The sequence below is a fragment of the Chanos chanos genome, chromosome 6 (genome assembly GCF_902362185.1).
Source record: "Chanos chanos chromosome 6, fChaCha1.1, whole genome shotgun sequence".
NCBI classification, from domain to species: Eukaryota; Metazoa; Chordata; class Actinopteri; order Gonorynchiformes; family Chanidae; genus Chanos; species Chanos chanos.
Genome location: NC_044500.1, coordinates 32669314 through 32690917, shown reverse-complemented (window position 1 = coordinate 32690917; position 21604 = coordinate 32669314). Strand labels below are relative to the sequence as shown.

General features: G+C 38.2%; 3 protein-coding genes and 1 pseudogene across 3 annotated transcripts; 2 read left to right on the top strand and 2 right to left on the bottom strand.

Moving 5' to 3' along the window:
- Nucleotides 1-829: 829 nt before the first annotated feature.
- LOC115815321 (ADP-ribosylation factor 4-like) lies at nt 830-4116 on the top strand (annotated as a pseudogene).
- Nucleotides 4117-4891: 775 nt separating this feature from the next.
- arf4a (ADP-ribosylation factor 4a) lies at nt 4892-9771 on the top strand. Its single transcript, XM_030776574.1, has 6 exons — nt 4892-5208; nt 5970-6050; nt 6447-6556; nt 7391-7462; nt 8525-8650; nt 8878-9771. Exons 1-6 carry the CDS (start codon nt 5142-5144, stop codon nt 8962-8964), a joined length of 543 nt encoding a protein of 180 aa, XP_030632434.1. The 5' UTR covers nt 4892-5141; the 3' UTR covers nt 8965-9771.
- Nucleotides 9772-10271: 500 nt separating this feature from the next.
- pde12 (phosphodiesterase 12) lies at nt 10272-12704 on the bottom strand. Its single transcript, XM_030777727.1, has 3 exons — nt 11562-12704; nt 11076-11154; nt 10272-10868 (listed from the first exon to the last, which is right to left on the bottom strand). Exons 1-3 carry the CDS (start codon nt 12687-12689, stop codon nt 10426-10428), a joined length of 1650 nt encoding a protein of 549 aa, XP_030633587.1. The 5' UTR covers nt 12690-12704; the 3' UTR covers nt 10272-10425.
- A 2022-nt stretch (nt 12705-14726) lies between these two features.
- atp6ap1la (ATPase H+ transporting accessory protein 1 like a) lies at nt 14727-21072 on the bottom strand. Its single transcript, XM_030778278.1, has 7 exons — nt 20972-21072; nt 17653-17693; nt 17334-17419; nt 16733-16974; nt 16113-16163; nt 15419-15662; nt 14727-14963 (listed from the first exon to the last, which is right to left on the bottom strand). The coding sequence occupies exons 1-7, from the start codon at nt 21070-21072 to the stop codon at nt 14727-14729; spliced, it is 1002 nt and encodes a 333-aa protein (XP_030634138.1).
- Between the last annotated feature and the right edge of the window lie 532 nt (nt 21073-21604).

Sequence of the window (21604 nt, the reverse complement as noted above, 5' to 3'; positions counted from 1 at the left end):
ATTAAAAGTATGGGTGAAGATTATCAGGAATAACACCTCTTTTCCTACTTCACAATCTGTGAGGCTTTTTGTTGGATTCGAAAATCACAATTACATATTATATCACTTAATCTTGATTAAATTTGCTGATAATGTGCACATTTGCCTATCACTAGGTGCACAGGGAAATATGGTAGGCGCTCTTCCTGAAATTTGAATTAAAAAATGACCTTTAAAAAGATAAATAAGCAAAATAAGTAAACTACTCCGGATGTGTATTCTGGCATGATGGACTAGCAAAGTGTTTCTCTGCTTTCTCATTTGACAGAATGTTTTGATACATCACATTCTTAGATCTCCAGATGTTTTTACTTACTCCAAGCCACTACTGGGTAACCCTACAGCAGGCTAAGTTTGCATCAAGAGATCCCTAGACACAAACAACTAAAAAAAAACCCACTACAATTAATAATGCCAAAATACAGAGACAAAAGAGGTTTTGTAGTCCCGTAAAACAGAAGCGTTAATGATCTAGGTGTACTATGTATTTCCGTACATTTCAAAGGCCTACTTCTCTTTCTCTTTTACCTTAATGTGGAACGGATGGTCTCAAAACAATTTACAATCACTCAACAACCTGCATGTTACGCAATTCCAGGCCTGTTGGATTTGCTTCCACGGGAACTATTTACAGGAAGCTGTTTACTAAGGGTGTTCCAACGTTTTGTTTGTGTCGACCTCACACAACTGACACTGCTGTGTGCAAATTCTGTCCCCATGACTCCACAGGAGAGCAGTCCAGCAACATCTGCAGGCAGGCATCACTGTTATCGATCAGCAATCGTACAACATGGGCACTGGAATCTCCAGTATCTTCTCGCGTCTGTTTGTCACTGAACACTGAACATAGTCTGTACTACACAGGGAAGAAGTAATGCTCTGTATTTATCTGTGGCTGACCAACCCTGTTTTGCTCCTTTTGAAGGCTTTAATTTGGAGACTTATGAACACAAGAACATCAGCTTCACAGTGTGGGATCTGGGTGGCCAAGATGTATTCAGAGATCTGTGGAGACATTACATGCAGAGCATTCAGGTATTCTGACTGTCATTATTAAAAGGTTCCATCGGCATAGGTTCTGTGTGCTTTTTTTAAGGAGCTGGTCACATTTTAGATCATTCAAAGAGGTCCTTCAGTTGGTTCAGTAGGTGATATTTGAAGGGTGACAATAATGCAGCAATTGTAGTGGTAGCTTGATGATGATAACCTCATGGAATTACCCATGGATACTAATAGTTTTTAGTTTGTATTAACTACGAATACTCAGTCATACATTCTTATCCAGTGAAGTTATTCTTTTCATGTAACTGTTTGCCTGGTGTTTTGATAACCTTAATCAATAAATAGATGAAAGAATTAGAGCTTTCCCTGCTCACGGTGGCTCTATGGCCTTCAGAAACAGCATTCCTATAGAACTTTCTGGTAGATTTCGTAATACAGTGTCACATAGACACATTTTCATGGTCAAGACTGAATTCATTCATTGGTCTTTTTTCCCTATGCAGGCTCTCATATTTGTGGTGGACAGTGGTGATGCTGAGAAGATTGAAAAAGCCTCCAAAGAGTTGCACGAAATGATAAGTGCCCCATAACATAAAAACTAAACATACACACATAATTCCTCTGTCACAAACTCCTCTCCAATATCTCACAATGACCCCAATGTTTTTGCATAAACAAATTTGGATTATAATTGGAATTGTCATGTCTTCTTTGATTTTTTCCCTCCCTCACTTTCAATATCTTGGAAAAGATGAGCTAAGTGATATAGTTTTGCTTGGCGTTTCCTAATAAGCAGGACTTACCAAAAGCCATGTCCACCAGTGAGATAACAGAAAGGCTGGGCTTGCATAAGGAACAAAACTGTGAGTATATGCAGGTTATATAGTAATATAATTTGGAATACTGTTTGCTAGTTTAGAAAGCAAACTAAAAAATAAATTAATTAAAGCCTCAAATTCAGCTTTGTATTTTCAAAAATGTTACTTCTTTGAACCATAATATTGCCTAAAAAATATTATTCCTGGTGTAATTTGCAAAAAATAAGCACGTGCATGCTAATATTTTGCACACTGACATGGATCATTCGCACATTTTCTGAAAATACAGGGAGGGTTCAACTCTTTACCTTGTTTCTGTACTTTGTGTCCTGTGAGCACTTCTGTATGCACTATGTTTAGGTGTTACTATTGTAATCTTTTAATGTAAACTCATTATTATTATTATTATTTTTATTATTATTGTTGTTGTTGTTGTTGTTGTTCTTAGTAGTAGTAGTAGTAGTAGTAGTATTAGTATATTCAAAGCAATAGGGTTTCTTCACTTTTTCTTGAACGCCATAACGTAAAATTAGCATATGACTTACAAAAATACGCTCTGCAGATGTGAAGCTGCATGAGACATGAAATGTTTCATAGCAGAACCATATCCAAAATTACTGTTTGAGAAGCTGAGGTCACTGATTATGCTATAATTGTTTCACTTTTGTCCATGTCCTGTTTGTGCTGGTGACTTTTGAGGTCCGTAATGGTGCTAGGATGAAAACCTTTTGACTGTGAAAGTGTCAAGCCTGTCACAAGCCTCAGGCACACCAGAACACCAAGAGTGTGTTTAACAGGGGGTTAAAAATCCATTGTAACAGAACTTAAGCTGCACTTGCTTGTTTGCTTGAAGGTGTACTTCACTTGCACCGGGCCTCAATTTAGTAACCCAGTAGACGTTTGAGTTGCCAAGACAACAGTAAAGATGAACTTTGTTCTAAGCCAAGAGGTGTCTAGACACAAGCATGACATTTATCAGAGTGCACACAATGGCAGCTACAACAACACAAGTGCCTGATGAGATCAAAAACTGTAGTTTGACCAGATGCTCTGGTTTGATCAGTAAGACAGAAAGCAAGGTAACCTGGGATGTGTATGTGTGAGATGTAATTTCAGACACATTGGATTTGCTTATACAATAAACAGGAAGTTTTGTAAGAGAGATTCCAACATTTTTTTTTTGGTGTCGTCCTTACTGACACAGTCAGCAGTGGTAAGAGTTTACCTGACAGTTCTGTCCTCAAGACTCCAAGAGAGATCTTTGAGGTAATACCTAGAAAGTTACAGAGTAATTACAGTTAAGACAGTCAACAGCCTTTGGCAACTCTTCTATATGAGCACTGGATTATCCCGTATCCTCTTGTCTCTTCATGGAAAAAAGCAGATGAAATTATTAATGTGTAAGTCAAAAGAAAGTTTTTGTTGTCAATGAGCAGTAAGTAATTTTCTTTTAGCTTTGAATTAAGTAGCTGCTAACAGTAGTAAACTGGCATGTATACGTTGTGCTTAGAATTAGAGACTTCAGATTCATTCTGATTTAGTATTTAGTGGAGAAATGAGAATGAGGATGATGGCACCAATAAAAGAAAATCATGCTGGACAAGACAGAATAATACTTAATCAGCTGGACTCTTACCTACTGTTGGTAAGAGTCCAGTTACTCAAACTCTGAACTCAATCATTTTTGTTTCAGCCATTTAGAACTATTTTACAGTACTTTCATCCTATGTTTGACTCTATATGAAGCTGTGTTGTCATCTCTAAAACTGACATCAGTTTTTGTTGATTAATGAAAGTCAAAGCTTCTGTAGGAAAGAGAAAGTGGTAGCGGAGTGAATGACATCACAGGGACGCTGCTCTTACTGGGCATTATGGGGCGGAACATCTTGTTAGAATGTTGATTAACGAACCTTCAATGCAGTTGAAGAAGATCTGATGCTTCCTAAGTGTCCTGACCAATACCTCACTGCAAACACTAATTTAAATGCACCAGCTTAGTACATTTACCAATTCCTCTTCCCCCATAGCTCTTCCTCGTATGTTCATCGGTCATCATCTGAAAGCCTCATAGTTGACTTTATGTTCTCAAAAAATGTTGCCTATTTACTCTACTTGTTGCATAAAAATATAATTTCTGAGTTAACATCTGTCTGTCTCTTTTCTCTTACAGTGGTATGTCAAGGGAACCTGTGCAACCCAAGGTACAGGTTTAATAGAGGGACTGGATTGGCTCTCTGATCAGCTTACCAAGTGTTAAAGTACCTCTATTTTGAGGAAATACTGAAATAATTTTATTTATGTCTGTTTAATGTTAATCTATTAAGTGTTATTTTGTAAATACAAAACAGTGTTTGCATTTTATGTATTTTGCTTGTAGCAGGGAGGCTAGCTGCTACTTTGTGGCCTTTCAGCACTTCTTCATGTACTCTGTCCTTTCTCTTTGTGCATTTTTGTCTTAAAGGATATTTTTTCTGTGGGAGTTAATGCACTATTTTAAAAATTCTCTAACCCTGTAACTTATTTGAATATTTTTGTACAATCTAAGTTATTCTTCATCTTTGTAACGGAGTCGACCTTCTTGTCTTGAATATTACTGTAGAAATAAGCATACAAATTAGAAACGTTTCTTGTGCAGAATAAAGTCTTTTACCTTTTTATCCTCGATTTGTGTGCAAAGAATACAGTTCTTGCATCCTAGAGTTTTAGTACCAATGTCGGAAATCTGTAGTAACACGACCTCCACAAAAACTGCACTTCAGTATTAATTAATACAGTAATGCTGGCGAAATGTGGTTTAGTCAGTGAAATATGAAACACGTTTATTTGAGATTAATGTTTAAAAGTAATTAATTTGCGGCTTATACTGACATTGACTAAGTAATGCAGTGTCACTGATGGTCTTGTGATCTTAACTGATATAGTTCTGCCCTCATCGACTTCGTCTACTGCTGTCCACTTGTGATGTGGCACATGTGACGTAATTTCGTCCGCGTTGGAGCCGAAAAGTGTGACGTGGTTAAGGAGCACCACGGACTAGTGTGCATTGCAGTAGAAGTGGTTATCGGGGCATCCTCTTTATTTTAAAACAAGACATTGTATTGTTACTTACGAGCGCGGGCTGATACATTAAATGAAACATTTTTGAGGCCAAGGACATTGTTATTTTAGTCACTACCCAGTTTTTGGAAAGTCTTTGATGGTGTAGTGCTAACGAACTAGCTCGTTAGCTTTGTAGGTAATTTTGAAAGTTAGTTTAGCCAGCTAGTTTGTTGGTGCCTGAAAATGGGCCTCACCATTTCAAGTGTATTTTCCCGTCTCTTTGGGAAGAAGCAGATGAGAATTCTAATGGGTAAGTTGGGATGTCTTTAATGCAACTATAACTTGTACTTAATTAAAAGCATATCATGTTTGGTAATAACGCTGGGTGGCTACTCAGCTCGCATAGTGTTTTAAATGTAACTGAATGATAACTCTTTACCAAATGTCACCTTTAGGACGAGCAGTGTCATGATATCTCTTATTTGTATAGCATATATGTCTAACAGTAAGTGCCACAGTGAGTTTTTAGCAATGATTACTTTGTCATGTGCAAACTTTTTGTTCGGTCCTCAACCAAAGATCCTTACTGGCATTGAACCGTCCATTAGCTGTATTTTTTGTACTGACTTGCATTCATATATTCTGTCAGGAATTTATGAAACTGTTGAAGTAGTACTTTCTCTCTGTTTAAAATGCATTAGCGTGAACTGCGGTTTCCAAGGCAAACATTTCGAACGACGAGGTCCTGAAACATCCTCGTTGTTAACGGAGATCTTTGTTCTCCTGGATGCAAGAGTCTTTTCTTTCTTTCTTTCTTTCTTTCTTTCTTTCTTCCTCTTTTTCTCTCTTTCTTTCTTTCTTTCTTTCTTTCTCTCTTTTTTTTAACGTTTTAGGACTGCTAGTTAGGCTAAATGCTCCGGTAGTAGTACATTGTGTGAAGATAAAAAGGCTAACATTTTGTTGTTGATGTTTAGTTCCAGCATGTCAAGAATTTGAGATGGATTGGCGCTTTAAATGTTCATTTCAGTCACACAAATATTAAACATACACCACAACTCTATTTATTTTCAGTGGGTCTTGACGCTGCTGGGAAAACTACAATACTCTATAAACTGAAACTTGGAGAAATAGTCACTACTATACCAACTATAGGTAAGCCTCAAGTGATAAGATACACAAGTGCTTTAATCATAGTATGATTTTGAAGACTACAAATATTTAGAACTTTTTACGCTAGTTTCACATTGACCTGATTTCACATTGCAAGTAGTGTTGAATTTTGAACTCTTGTGAGCCCAAACTTTAGCTTTGTGAAGACACAACAATCCTCAGCAAAGCGTCAACATTGTGATAACACATGATAAGACTTTTATGTACCTCTTAAAGCTGTCTACACTGAACTGTATTTGCACCTAAGACGCCACTGGAAATTTATATTTATCTTTAAATTTCTGTTTTAGTATTGCTGTTATCTTTTAATGCATTATGGATGTTTTGAACACACTCACATAATGTAAATGTATGTTGTTACATTTTGTCCCACCTTAGGCTTTAATGTGGAGACAGTTGAATATAAGAACATCTGCTTCACTGTGTGGGATGTGGGTGGCCAGGATAAGATCAGACCTCTCTGGAGACATTATTTCCAGAACACCCAGGTAACGAACCTGGTTGCTTTCCGAATCTCCTGTCATCACCTCAGTACTTTTCTTCATCATCCAGATCATACTGAATGTTGGCCCTCAAGGGCATGGCAGCCTGTCTCTCTCTCTCTCTCTCACACACACACACACACAAAAAGTATATTAACAGGCCCTAGTGATAGCATCCCAGGCTAAAGCCTTTTTGTGGTGCTGTATCTGTTTCTGCATCACAGAACCCTGCTCATCCTGCCATGATCACCTCTGATTGAGTTTGGTCGCCCAACCTTGTAACCTGTTAGGCAAACAGACATGGCAGGAATGCCTGCTGTATTTCTTTTCTGGCTCTCTGCCTGTGTTTTGTTTGCATTCTGTGATGGTAGAACGGAGTTAAAAAAAAACAAAAAACCACACCATATGCTGTTCACTCAAAGTTTTGGATAAAGACAGAAGGATAGTCATAAAGCATCTCCCAAATGAGCTTAAATAATAATCATCATAAAATTGAGTTTGCCTAAGCAAACTGTTCTCTTAGCCAACACTACACGTCATATCTTTTTCAAGCCCCTACTGCATCAAATGGAATGAGTATGTTTGAAGGACAAGAAGAGAAGGACTGAGATGAAGCAAACAGATGTGATTAATCGCGTACTGCTCAGAGAGTTATTGTGCTCACCTCCATTCTAAGACAGTTAATAGGAAGAACTCATTGCATTGCATATTTTGCCCAATCACACAATATCTTCTTAGTTGCACTTGAGGCATTATCAGTACAGTGAAAATAGATTGGTCTGTCTGTGCGTTCATGCAGCTTGGTAATGTCTCTGTATGTGTCTTTGTATTTTTTTTTAGGGGCTTATCTTTGTGGTGGACAGTAACGATCGAGAGCGAGCCCAGGAAGCCTCTGAAGAGTTGCAAAAGATGGTGAGTTGGATTTGACTTCATAATGCACAAAAAAAACCCTAAGCTTAAAGACTTTGAACATATTTTGCACACAAACACTGAACTTAATAGCACCAATCGTGTGAGTGTAAGCACAAGATCTAGAACCTTTGTAATGACTTGACTAATTTGTTCCCTTACATTTAGATACCTTCACAGCAAAAGCATTCAGTGAACCAAGATGCATGTAGATCTGTTTTCTAAATTTTGATCGTTATTCACTGTTGGTGTTGTTGGGAATGAAGGCAGATGAAAAGCTTGCTTTAGAGGTTGGTTTGATGGACATTGAAGTATTTCAGTTATTAAATTACTTCAATCATAAAACAATCACACTTGCACCTGGAAAAAAATACAACTGCCATCCTCTTCCATGACAAACTAAAAGAACCTTTAAAAAACAAAACAAAACCAAACAAAAAAAAACCCCCAAAACATTTTAGTATAAAAGAAAATAGGAGAAATAATGACCAGCAGGTGTCACTGTTATCTACCATGGCTCAATCAATTCCACACCTCCCATGTCACAGAAAATCATTACAATCTTTTGTTTCCAGAAAAAGAATACTTTTGAGGTAGTGCATGGGGTCATTGAGCAGTTTTAGTTTGAGGAGAAACAGTAAACTAGACAGCTGTGGAACTCTCTGGAAAGAGTTGTCCCTGCAGCATTCTGACTTACAGAGTGTGCTGACTGGGTCAGTTTTTTAATAAGACGAGTAGTGGAGTCTGTTCTTTTGTAATTTCTAGCATAATGCAAACAGAACCAGATGTTGAAGGGTTCAATACAAGAACAGAGCACCTTGACAGTACACCTAAACAATAAACCTAAGCACACATATTAAGAATCACTTTCCCCCAATCACATACATCACACATCCGCATCACACGATGTCTTTTACAGTAGTTCAACTACTTGGCAACAAATAAGTCAGTACACAGTTACTAAAATAAAAACAACTGCATGTATTAAAATGTGTTAGTCAGGGGGAATTAATGGGCAACTAATTTTCTGGATTAACTAATCCTAAACTATTTGTACTTTTATAGCTTCAAGAGGATGAGCTGAGGGATGCTGTTCTGCTGGTGTTTGCCAACAAGCAGGACTTACCAAATGCCATGCCCATCAGTGAGATGACAGACAAACTAGGCCTACAGACGCTGAGGAGCAGGACTGTAAGTGTTACTTGGAATCCACTGCCTTTTTTAAACCTTCCTGCTCTGTGAGTTTACATTGAAGCCATACCAAAACTGTAGATTTGAACTCAAATCAACCTATTTTATCCATCCGGAAAACCTAAGCAGGACGTGGCCATTGTTTTCTGAATAACCCTCACTGTTACTCTTGTTTTGAGAATGAAAGAATCGTTTCAACTTGACATTTTTTTCTTTTATCTTGTCAGTGGTATGTCCAGGCAACCTGTGCTACACAAGGGACGGGTCTGTACGAGGGATTGGACTGGCTCTCCGATCAGCTCTCCAAACGCTAAGCCGAGACTGTTGGGTGATCTGGAGTTCAATTTTAACAAAGAACTGACGGGGACCTGGGTGAGGAAAGGCAATCGGTTGTTATTTTAGTTTGTTACCAAAATTTACACCTGAGATATCTTGACGTTTTGTTTTTTTTTTTTTTCTTTCTTTGGAGTGTATGTGTGTGTGTATGTATGTGTGCTTTGGCTGAACTGATCCAGTTTTTTGCCCCGTTGCTTCAGTAGGCATGCAAAAATGCATGCTGGTCAAAGCTCGATTTCAAATGTCAGAAGTCAGGTTAATTAGGATGTGAGGAAGGCGCAGAGGTGCACAAACCAAAGGCTGCATTTGAAAGCTTTCTTTCTCATCACTTTTCATGACAGGAACAATTTATATTTATACAGAGGTTTATGTCTCTGATCCCATGAAATCAAAATCATTCCATTCCATTAATCATTCCCCACATTAGTGTACTGTTACGCTGACTAATCTCTCTAGCTATGGCTAACTATGTAAACCTGTGAATTTGTCTCCAGTTATTACAGCTTCACCAGTACTTACTGCTATGTTTCTCTTGCTTTGCTCGAAGACAGTCCATGCAAATTATTCCTTTTAAAGTTGTGTCATTTGTACTGATGAGCCAGAATCTGTTATATCTGGTGTTTGTTTTTTTTCCATTTTGAAAATTGATTCATAATATCTGTGCTTCATTTGCTATTGGTGCATTACTTTTGAAATTTGAAAATCCAAAACTTGTTTTAATGAAGTGAGCATTGCAATCTAGTTGTTTGTTTTCCCATTGTAATTCCTAATAAAAAAATATCCACTTTTAATGTTTTTGAAAATGTGTGATGCTGTTTGTTTATCCCTTTATACAGAAATTAATGTGGAAAATATTTCCCCAAAGGCATGCCAGACAAGTTTTTTTTATCAGGGTCATGGGAAAAACTGTCCTTAGTGAGTCAGTGGTAAATAGTTTATCAAAGCACTGTTTATTATGTTAAAAACACAAATTAAGTGCTGTATATTCATTTGTATTATGAGATTAGATCTTACATTAATGTCCCTAATGCAATGAAGAGTGTTTCACATTAGCAATAACGGCAGTGACCTCAGTGATTAGTATTCATTTCCATAATGAGCTATGCAACATAACTTAAATGTTCATAGTTAGAGAGAAAATTTACAGTTAATCAAGAAAACGTGTAAATTCAGTCTCAGTCTTTACATTTTAAATAAATAATTTACCAGTTACCAATGGAAAAGATATTGTCAATTCATTTTTAGTCAAGCAACACTTTTTAGAAAAGAAAAATGTACAGCTCAGCATCTGGTTGCCTTTTTGTGAAATGATGTGATACTGATATCTATGATCAATGAAATAGAAGTTGCTCCTTGGGTATTTCTGTGGAGGGCATTTCTCGTTCAGAGGGAATAAATAAATTCAAAGGCAGTAAATAAATCTGGTGCAGTTTACGCCCTCACTTCCATTTGAGGTCACAGACCAGAGCGATGTGGTCAGATGGGTGTGAGACACTGGGCAGAGCCTGGTAAGTGGTGACTTCTTGGTGACTGGGCAAAGGGATGACCTGTTCCACCTGAAATGCCCGGGGCTCCATGAATATGTAATCCAAGCACCCATGGAAGCCTCCTACGTAATTGGTATAGGCCGGCTCTCCACAGGCACTCTGCATCTGGAGGGGATTCTGAAGCTCCATTTGACACAGTTCCTCAGGCCCATTGGACGCCCAGTCACTGTGGCCCTCTGACACCGCACCCTGACTGAGCAGCTGAAACACGCCTGACGAGGGCGAGCTGTTAAAGTCGCCCGAGAAGAGCAGAGCTGCACCTGGGTGATCCTCAGTGACCACGCGGGTCAAGTGTCTCAAGGCCACAGCCATTTGGACTAAACGGACATTCCCCCCTAACACGCATAAACAAACAAGACATTACAGTAGGTGATCAGATATAGTTCATCAAAGTCCATGCAAACTGAACTGAATGGTGATTTTTTTTTTTTTGGACACTGCAATGAATTAACTGCTGAGAATACAGTGCAGGCTGCCTTGTTCAGGTTGGACTTTACTCCTATTGAAAAAAATCAAGAAAAGTTCATAAAAGCACTTATTACCTTTAGGGTGCCAGTAGAGGTGTGTGTTTCCAACACATACTGTCTTAGATGGATCACTCAGTGACTGAAGCACAGTAACCTATGGGAGAACAAAATATTAATTTAATTCAGTAAACCATCAGTATTCATGGCCTAAGATAAATGCATGGCCTAAGATAATTGCATCTCCACTGTGGCATTCTTGACTCCAGTTCTGAGGGCCCCCTTTCCTGCATGTCTTTGTTTTGACTCTTCAGTATCACAGCTGATTGAGCTAATCAAAGGCTTAATGATTAGTTGATCAGTGGAATAAGACGTTTGGTCCTGAGCTGAAACAAAACAAGCCATATTCCACTGATCAACTCATCATTAAGCCCTTGATTAGCTCAATCAACTGTGATAATGAAGAATTAAAACGAAGACATGGAGGAAAGGGGGCCCTCTGTCTGTGGCCTACGTTGAACATTACGCTGACAATCAAAATCACCAGATGTTACCATGGGATACCTGCAAGGCTGTTGATCTGTCGACCACCTTGTCCTTCAGAGTAGGGTTGGTAGATAATTTCTCCAGCACCACACCATGTAGAGGGTCCGTTTTCAGGGCCTCAGCAAGAACAATGTCGTACTGACCGATACATTTAAATTTGGACTTCCTAAAATATGTTGCCAGCCCTTCATGCTGTTTCTCCTTTATTCTGAAAACGCCATCCATGTCAAACGCATCAAGCGCTGGTGACAGGCTATCAGTGAAGGCAGTCTTGTCCACTTCTTGGAGGCAAATAATGTCAGCGTTATAGCCGGACAGTTCCTTTTTTATCAGATTCTGCCTGTAATCGAAGTTCAATGCATAGGGAGCGCAGTAAGGGTACAAAACAGTTTTGGAAAGCTCTGTCTGAGCGTAGATGTCAGCTAAGATATTGTAAGACACAACTCGGACAGTTGAATCGTCCGTAACTTTGTTCGTATACATGTGTCTATTGTCAAATGTGCATGCCCCTGGACCCGCCTCTACCGTTCCAGCAGACACCAATTCTTTGGCCATCCCGTACTTTGATCCGTTTCCAGGCGTGCATTTCAATTTTAACCTCACGCCAATGTCAGAATTAGATGGTGTAAACACGCGACCATTGCCTGCCTCTATCCAGGAACTGTCTTGTCCCTCAGTGTCTGCATTAGGGGACCTCTCTTTATACCATTTGAATAAACAGTCTTTCAAGTCACCGAATTCTATTTCTAGTTTGGGGCAAACAGGGAAACCAGAGAGCAAAGACGTTGGTAGTTCGGCCGTGGTGAAAGTCGGGTGATTCCGCTCAACTTTATACTTATGTTCTCCCACATGTAAGACAGCTCCGTCCTGCCAGGCATCGAAGTTTGTGACCTCCTCTGCAACAACGTCGTCATTGAAATAAAGTCTAACCTCTGGTCCAGCAACTTCGGCGGCTTCTTTTGAGTAGCTTTTCCTGGATTTCTTCGATTTGCTTTGAGCTTTGATGAAATTGTTAGCAATCCTAGCTAACACTTTTCCCAGCTCTTCTGTCTGGTCCCTTAGCATGTGTTTGTGGCTGCCCTCGAGGGTGAATGAAATCGTTAGCTTGGATTCCAAAGGCACACATCGTACAACAACTCGTTCCATTGTTTTATAAAAGCGTCTAATCAAAAAAGTGTTGTCACTTGACGTTAAAACGGATAAAGTACAACGGGAAAGGATTCTAAAGGGGAATGTCAATTGCCGTAACATGAGGTCTACACCTACAAATTCACAGCAAGCCTGACATGAGGAGCCACCGTTGAATAGGTAAATTTAACTGTTTTAGATAACAGTTGATTCGCTTTTTTTCTAAGAAAATTCTTACCATACCAAGAAATAAATTATGGGTTTAATTGTTCTGAGAGAGAGCGTTAAAAGGAGAGCAGACTATTTTCTGTAATCAGTATTTTTTTTCTCTCTCAGAATGTAATAAAGAAATCCCAGATTCCAATGTTACGCAAAATGAAGACGTCCCCCGTCGTCGTTTTACCGTAGACTGCCCTCTAGCTTTGTCTCTTGGAAGTGGCTCAGTTCCTTTTAGAAAAAGCCGTTGCGGGAGTCTGAGTATATATGAGAGCCTGCGCTCGAGGGATTTCTCAATCCTATCACTTTACTCCCATTATGCATGTTTGTTGTTGTTGTTGTTGTTGTTTTTAAACAAAAAATTATTTCCATAAAAAGAAGGTTTATTTTGCTCTTGCTCTAATCTCTTCATATTTACATTTGTATAAAAATAAAATGCACGATCCGTTCAGTCACCTGTGCTGCTGGTTTTATTTAAACCCATAAAAACTGAGGGGACAATAATAACCACCGAACATCAATACATCAAAGTCCATTATATATCTTTCAGCTTTCAGCATAAATTTCCGTTTAGCTAAGTTGAGCCATCAACAGTTGATTTTTTCCCTCAAATATGCATACATATAAATTTTAAACACAGTTTCCCTTATTTTACACATTATGATTATAACCAATATATATATTGCACAATGCTGACCATCAGATTATTGTGGGTATTAAAATGTCTTCTGTAGTTACTGGCATGCTGTACATTACAACACAAGTTGTTTGAATAGTTTTTGTGCTCTCAATAAGTGTCAAAACTGTCAACGGCTCAACCTGAAAGCACTCACATAAAAAAAAAGAATTTACAAAACCATAATCAAGGTACAAGATACATAAAATCCAGTAACATAATGTTTAAAACAAATTTTCCAAATGAATGATCAGTGCCGAGTCAAATGAATACTGCTTTATCTACTGTAAGTCCTTGAGGGGAAGTGTATATATATTTGGCGGAACTCTATTTGCTTACACATTGCATAGAAACTATTGTTTAGTTCTTCACCAATAATTAAATACTATATATATTTTTAAAAAAACTGTTTAGTATTAACAAAAGAACATTTTCTTTTGATAAATGTGTGCCAATGCTTAAATCTAAGACGTGTTGTGATGGAGGCCTTTCCATCAAGAGATTTTCATTCATATTTTTTTCCTTTGAAAACACATGAGCTCAAGTCATTTATAATGACTTACTATTGAATTTACAAAGTGTTACTCTGGTATTACTATCATAATGATTTACACACAGTTTGTAAGTATGCTTCAACATAAATTTTCACTTTAGATTTAAATGAAACTGGTTTTCACCTGCAACCCCTTCTTACCACTTAGTTGTATGTTACGGTTTGCAGTGTAAATGCAAGATACTTCGTTTACTGCGCTATTTATTTGGATTTTATTCAAAAGTTTGAAGTTCCCCTTCATCACCTGACCGTTTCTAATGCCATCTACTTAGTTTCGTACATTCCAGCTGTTTGTGACTGATAAAGAAATTGGCAGATATGAATCCCCAAATATGATCTCAAATCCACAGAACTGTTGAGTTAGTAAAATCCCAAATGGACCTTTTCAGCCTTGGACACTCACTGTACCACTACAATCACAATGTTGTAGTCGAACAGTCAGTCCCCATCAGCTCTGCACCCCCTGTGCGTATAGGGAGGACGCTTATAGCTAGAGTCGACTCATTGGCTTGCACTGATGGGGCTCAAGAGCTCACAGTCATTTTCTGTGATCCATTTCCAGCTTCTGTGAGCTGTCTGTTTTTTTTTTTTCTCTGACTAAGTTGTGCTCCTAGAGGTTGTTCTTCTCTGTGCAGTCAGCTTCGGTGCTGCGAGGGAAGTAAACGGTTGCTTTGTGCTCTTCGTAGCGGTCGATGTGCTTTAGGTGCACCACCATGTGCAGTGCATAGGCGAGTACCAGGAGAAGGATGAGAGAGGTGATGAGGCCCATAAGAATAGCAGGGGTGAAGAAAGTGGCACAGTCACTGGCTGAGGCAAACTTGCTTGACTGGACGTTGAATGCCTGAATCTGTGGGGGTAAGGCGAAGCCATGAGAGATGTGACAGCGTGAATGGAGTAAGAGGTCACCTTTTCAATAAGGGGTTGGACCTAGGTTTGACTCTGTTCCAATAGGACAGAGTAATTTCACATGTGTTATGTTAGATCAATCTCTATTACCCAGAGTAAGGGGGGGATCATACTACCAAGGCCAAAGCTCAAGTGACTTCAGAAATAAATGAGCCTTTTTTGTGATGCAACTGATAAATCAACAGCTAAGCAACTGATACAAAAACAGTTAATTTGTGAAATAGCACCGATATGAATTAATTAATTCAATTACATAATCAACAATCACTTTGGAAATTAAAGGATTATATGCAAAATTAGCATTAATCAACAAATTAACAATGTTGCATAATATGCTTTAAATATGAAAACATAGCCATCACCTAAATGAGATCTAAACGTTAGGTGCACACCCACCTGGAAGTCTGTGAATGTAATGTGCCAGTTTGCAGAGTTGTCAGTATTGGAGCTGGGCACCAGTAAAGTGTCATATTTCTGTAGGCTGCTGACATGTTGGCAGTGGTAGGAGTTAGTTGAAGGGGCGTAAACCTCAGTAGCATTGAAGGTGGCCTCATGCGTCCAGTTGTAGTGGATGTGTACGCTGTCCAGAGTAAACCAGTTCTGCCCTGCCGACTCATAGAAAGTGCTGGACATCTGCAGTCTGTGGAGGATACAGAGAGCCCTCTATAACTCTACATTCTTTTATATATATATATATATATATATATACACACACACACACACACACACACACACACACACACACATATATATATATATAGACCACCAGCTTTCACTTCACCAATAATTAACTTCACTAATAATTACTTTTTATGAATCATTTGTAACTGGAGCAAAAATTGTCTATCAATGATGAGCAGTCCTTTGTTTTCATACCCAAATGACAGATAAAGAGTAAAACTGTTGGAAACAGGGAGCTGGCAAAGGGAATAAAGAGGAGTGAAGGCAGATGGAAAGCTGTGAGTGCTGCAATTCTATCAGACATTTTACAGTCCTGGTGCTGTAAGCCTTAAAATATTCATTATGAGTAACTGTTGCCAATGGTGGTATCAGTGGCTGAAATAACACAGAATAATAATTATTCACTGACCTGATGGCTAAACCTCTGAGGTCCTCTACATCCCCAAAGCGTAGAATGAGTCTGATGAAAGAGAAAACCATTACCAGCGAAGTCACCAATGTGACACGCTAAAACAGTATCAAATTTGGATTCATCATATTAAGTGGAGCTGCACAAATCTACCAGAGGTAAAGCTGAGACAGATGGTTCAAACTTTAATCATATTAAAATATACATTCTTTGAATAGCAAATCAATTAATTTCACAATCTAAATACAGCTAAATCCACTCAATTTGCTAGTGTAAGATAAGGTTTGATATGATTTATGACATTTAAAAAACAAAATAAAAACAGAACATGCCGGATTTCATGTCATTGGTGGCATTCCCCCTTCCTGCTACTCAAGACACGCACTCAATTTACAAGCTTACTCAAATAATGACTTCATTCGGCTATAAATTATGAATGGTAACAGATCCAGTATACATGTAATTTTCATTATTTTAACGTATGCAATATGTAACATCTGAGGTCATTCTGAACATGACTGGATATATAATGAGTTCATCCAAACATACAATACCATCAGAATACTCCTTAAAAAAGATGAGAGGATTTTCATGCACCACACTGAAACAAATCAACTTACGTGGCTTTGTCTTTGCTGCAGACTGAGCCTTTGGTGTCAACAGTGGCAGCAGGACCAAATGCCCTCTCAGTGAGGTCCACCAGGGTGTGGTTCCTATACCTGATCGCCAGTTTCCTGGCTCTGAAGAGGATACATGTCTTGCCATTGTAAGCCACATTCAAAGTAGAGTAGGGCATCGTGCCTGTAGACTGCAGCAGCTTCCGTTTGGTGCGAGGTGGAGAGTGCAGCTGCCAGTCATAAGGCTGAATGCAAGAGAAGCAAGCCATAGGACAGATTAAGACATGAGCTGATTACAAAGATAAAAACATTTGTTGCCATATAGCTTCATGAATGACTGTTATGTTTCATTTTGTTAATGCTTCATAAACATGATGATTCATAATGCCATGCCATCGAAAACAAACAAAAAAAACATTCTAATAAAGGATCGTGTTCAAATATTTGCTGCTGTGTTTTTAATAATTCCAAACCTTTTGATAATATTTCTAATAATCTTCCATCCAGAGGCCGTACGGTCTGTCTGGGATTAATTTTATCTGCTCTGAAGTAGATTCCGCAATCCAGAGCCACACAAGGTCACAGAGAACTTGCCATAACATACCTGCAGTACTCTTTTGAGAGAGCTGTCAGCAGCGAGCAATGGGCTGTCTCCAAATGAGGCACTATCACTCCTGCCAACCACTCCATCTGAATTAACAAAGGGAGTTATCATTAAGTGATGCCTGGCATTCTAGCATATGTTCATTGTGCATTCATTTCAGCCATTAGGGAAAAACATCCTTACTGTCTCATGCTTAGTTGTTTTGTGCATATGACATTCAGAACATGAAGCAATTGAAATAATCATATAGCATGTACATACAATAATATGAAATTGAAAAGTCATAATATGAGATGTAATAAAGCTTGAGGCAACTTACTATTTGTAGTTCTGCCCTCTTGCAATGATAGGTCATCTGAGCTGGAGATGTAAAAAAAGAACTATTATGAGATGTCATTTGTAAAGAACTGGACAGATGCCAGAGATGCACAGGAGCTTACAGTGAAAATGATTTATGCTCCATCATTTATTATGGACCAGACCAATTTACTCATCCAGTTTAATCCTGTTTTCAGTGCTTTTTTTTTTTTAAAGAAGACAGCGACAGGCTGATTTTTGTCTTGTTTGTCCAAATCGGCAAATTCTAGTTCTCTAAAAATCAATGCTGCTCAAAGGCCAAAAAAAAAAAAAAAAAAAAGAAGAAGAAATCTAAAAGTGTTTTTGTTCTTCGCTTCCCCATTGTGTTTTCCTGAACAAAAATTGGGATTATCCTTAGACAGACTGTTTAAACATCTAATCGCTGCCATAATGCCAGATGAAATGGGCTTAGACAAAGAATCCTAAAACCTGATTAAGGGTGTGTTGCTCCAAACAGCAAAGACTACCACTGGCATTCGCGGAGGGTGTCAGAGCACAACGAGCTCTGATTACCTGTCTTACGCTGCTTAGATTAACTATACTGACCCTGGGTCAGTGGACCAACTAATTTAAACATCAGAAGAATAAGTGAGATACTGATCGCTAAAACTTTCCAGGTAAACTTGTGGACCTGAGCTGCTTTACATGTCCGTTAGGACTTCACTTTGTTTGAGTTAAGTTAATGTCAGTATTATTATGTGTTGGTAGCTCATACTCTCGAGCTAATGCTTCTTAAACTCTCCTTGTGATAGGTTAGATATCATGTAAGATACTTAAGGTGCAACTCATTTTTTGAAAGAAAAGATTGGAAATCAACAGAATCGTATAACAGCATGGCTGCTGTTTGTTGTTTACACAGACGTAACTATGATTCTGTGAAACTCATGAGAGCATGTTGTACTAACGATTCGTGCATTCTCGGGGCATTCAGTTCTACCTTTATTGTGAATGACATCCCAGGCTCATCTGTGTGGCGTTGCTTTGTTCTTTATGACATAAGAGCACATTTGGGAGTTTTATGAGAGCACTCGGGGCTCTCTGTTGTTCTGAGCAGATGCCATTGTTACATAATTATATTTTGCAAAACACTGAGTAATCATTTATTTTCAGGCCATGCAATGACTAAACTTGGCAACATGACCTACACAGCACAAGCAGAAATACCCAACCCAAGCAAAACAGAGTTTGGAATTGTCTGGACTGAGGAAGAAGCAAAACAAAAAAAAAAAAATCCCCCTTTCTCTGGGCTCCAGTAACAGCTTAGGGATCTGCTCAAATCTTTGCTGGCGTCACCGCACCTGAACATGCGGGCTAATGTTGGACATGGCATGGCGCAATTATATAATCAATGGAATCTGTTGACCGTCCTGCTCGGTCACCTAAAACCGCGTGTGGTTAATGCTACGAGGACCACCAGATTAAAGTGCATGTCTTTAAAGTTGCTCAGCTCCTCAGCGGTTCACCAGATCAAATCTGTTAATACAGACTAAAGCCTGCACTGGCCTACATGTTGTGAATCTTCCCCATCTGTGCATACGCCGTCGCAGCCAGGATAAATAGTCCAATATCCTCATAGTAATATGTTGTCAATTATTGCCTTATTATGTAGGTTACAGCCATTATATATGACTTCCTGTTTTATTTACTTTTTTTTATTTCTGTACAATGCATATGCTATACATATGGAAAATGAATAAACATTGTCTGGCATTTTTCTGAACAGGATGTGATGATTAAAATAGCTCCAAGACAACTTGCTTGAAACATTTCAGCACTTATATTCCAAACTCTCAATATGAAATATTGCATGATAAATGCCAGGTTGAATTTAATTCATGTATTTGTTTGGAATTTTATTTTAAAATTGATTCCATGAACGTGGCTGTCTAATAACTGAATATGTTAAATCTTGTATGTTCATATATAAACCTCCTGCTGTCAGAAATAGCAGGAGCAGGAGTAATAGGCACAGCAGTCATAACTGTAATAGTAACTGATAATATCATTTCATAGAAAAGTAGATATAGCCTATACATTTATGGTCATTGTACTAATTTCATTAATCAAAGCGTGCTTCAGAGCAATGTCAGTTTTTAGCCTGTGCCTGCACCAACAGTTCAGTCTTAAAATTAGGACAAAAAAGAAAACATAACTGTACTGAACTTAGTAATTCTTTTCCTTTAGCATTTATTTCTAGCTGAAATTCTCTGAATTATGAAGTATTTATTGTGGGACAAGTTCTGTGAAACCGAGCGATGAAAGACAGTCTCATTCCTCAGAGATTGAAATAACAAACATTTATAACAACATGCTTTTTGTAGTACCATCTAGTGGATGAGAGAAAAACGGCATTCTGCCATCTTGTAAAAATATGAGTTTTTTTAAACCATAGGGTATACCCCCCGGGGCGTCTTTTTAACATTAAAAGTTGAATGTAACTTTACTGTGCCTTTTCGACCGCTACAAATAACATTCCAGTTTAAATTTAGCATTCCATGTTTTCCATTAAAATACTTAATTTGGTATTTAACTCAAGATTTCGAACTCTTCATATTTCAATGACTATTTTGATGTTTCCAAAATAAGAGATTTAAAAAATACATCTTTGAGTTGTTAAATTGCTAAAAGAGTGTGAATATTCACATTAAAAATTCTCATATATTAATAAACCTATATCTTGTATGCTCCATATGAGCAAATTCTTAAGCTTCACAACGAAAGAATTTGGGCTTTAGTATAGAGTAAATATCGACAGAAATATCCTCTGATGTTTTCCTCTGCTTCTGTTATGAAATCATTCCTCATGTTAATGTATATCGATAACACATATGGCATCATACCAAAAACCTCACTAAGCTTTAAATTCCTATATTACGGCGTATCACGTCACGTAGGCATGATTTGCAAAAGCACTGAGAATATGATTGCAGCCCAACACAAATCCCTATCTCCGTCGTTCCCTATTTTAGAGCCATATATGGATTTGCCCTGTAAACTGATGCTCCCACACCAACAGCAATAGATTTTCTCTTGTGTTTCACTGACAGAGCCTAGTTCAATTTCAATGCAGATACTCGGTAAAATGGACAAAGAGGGAAGTAAAACAATTAGGCCACACAATTATCTTCAGAAGAGTAAACGTATTTTAAATCAATCAGAGATTCCTTTAGGTGTATAGGTTTATGCCTCCATCTCGGCTGATGTGTCTCGTCTACAAGCTGAACAGAATCTTTGTTTCATGCACCTTATTCTCACATAGTTTAGATGAGTCAATCACTTACCTAATCTCCGCATTACCAGGCACTTGTTCGTTAGACAACGATAACTGCAGCAAAATAAAGGAAAATAGAGTTAAAGACGTTAGGCGCATCTGCTGTGCCATGGAGACGTCCAGATGATCTTACCACAGATGATGACTGCCTCATAATCTGCCTTGATAACGGCCAAAACCTCAGCTCGGTGAGTGACATGAGCATCAGCCAATAAACACTCCGAAGCAGTATACTCGGGGATTTACAGTCTCACCCATTCACGGATGATGTTCTGTGTATAAATAATAAACATATGTTATGTTTAATTTAACAGCGCTACATAAACTATATTGGCCTTATTTTTGATAGTCAGTATGTATATTCTGTTAACTGACCGTAACCTGACATCGTGTACGTTAATATATTAAGAGGTGAAAATGGCCGTGTTTCTAACACATAACACCGTTATAACCTGACCTAGATTTACATTTCTTTGTCTCGGAAGTTTAAATGGTCTCTGATATTTATCATAACCCAATATTAATCTTAATAATTGAATAAGAGAGCTGAAAAGGAATTTATGTGACGACACTAAAACATTTGACGTCAAACCAATGAAGTTTCATCGCTACATAGCAAGTTTTCAACAAACATGTGGGACGC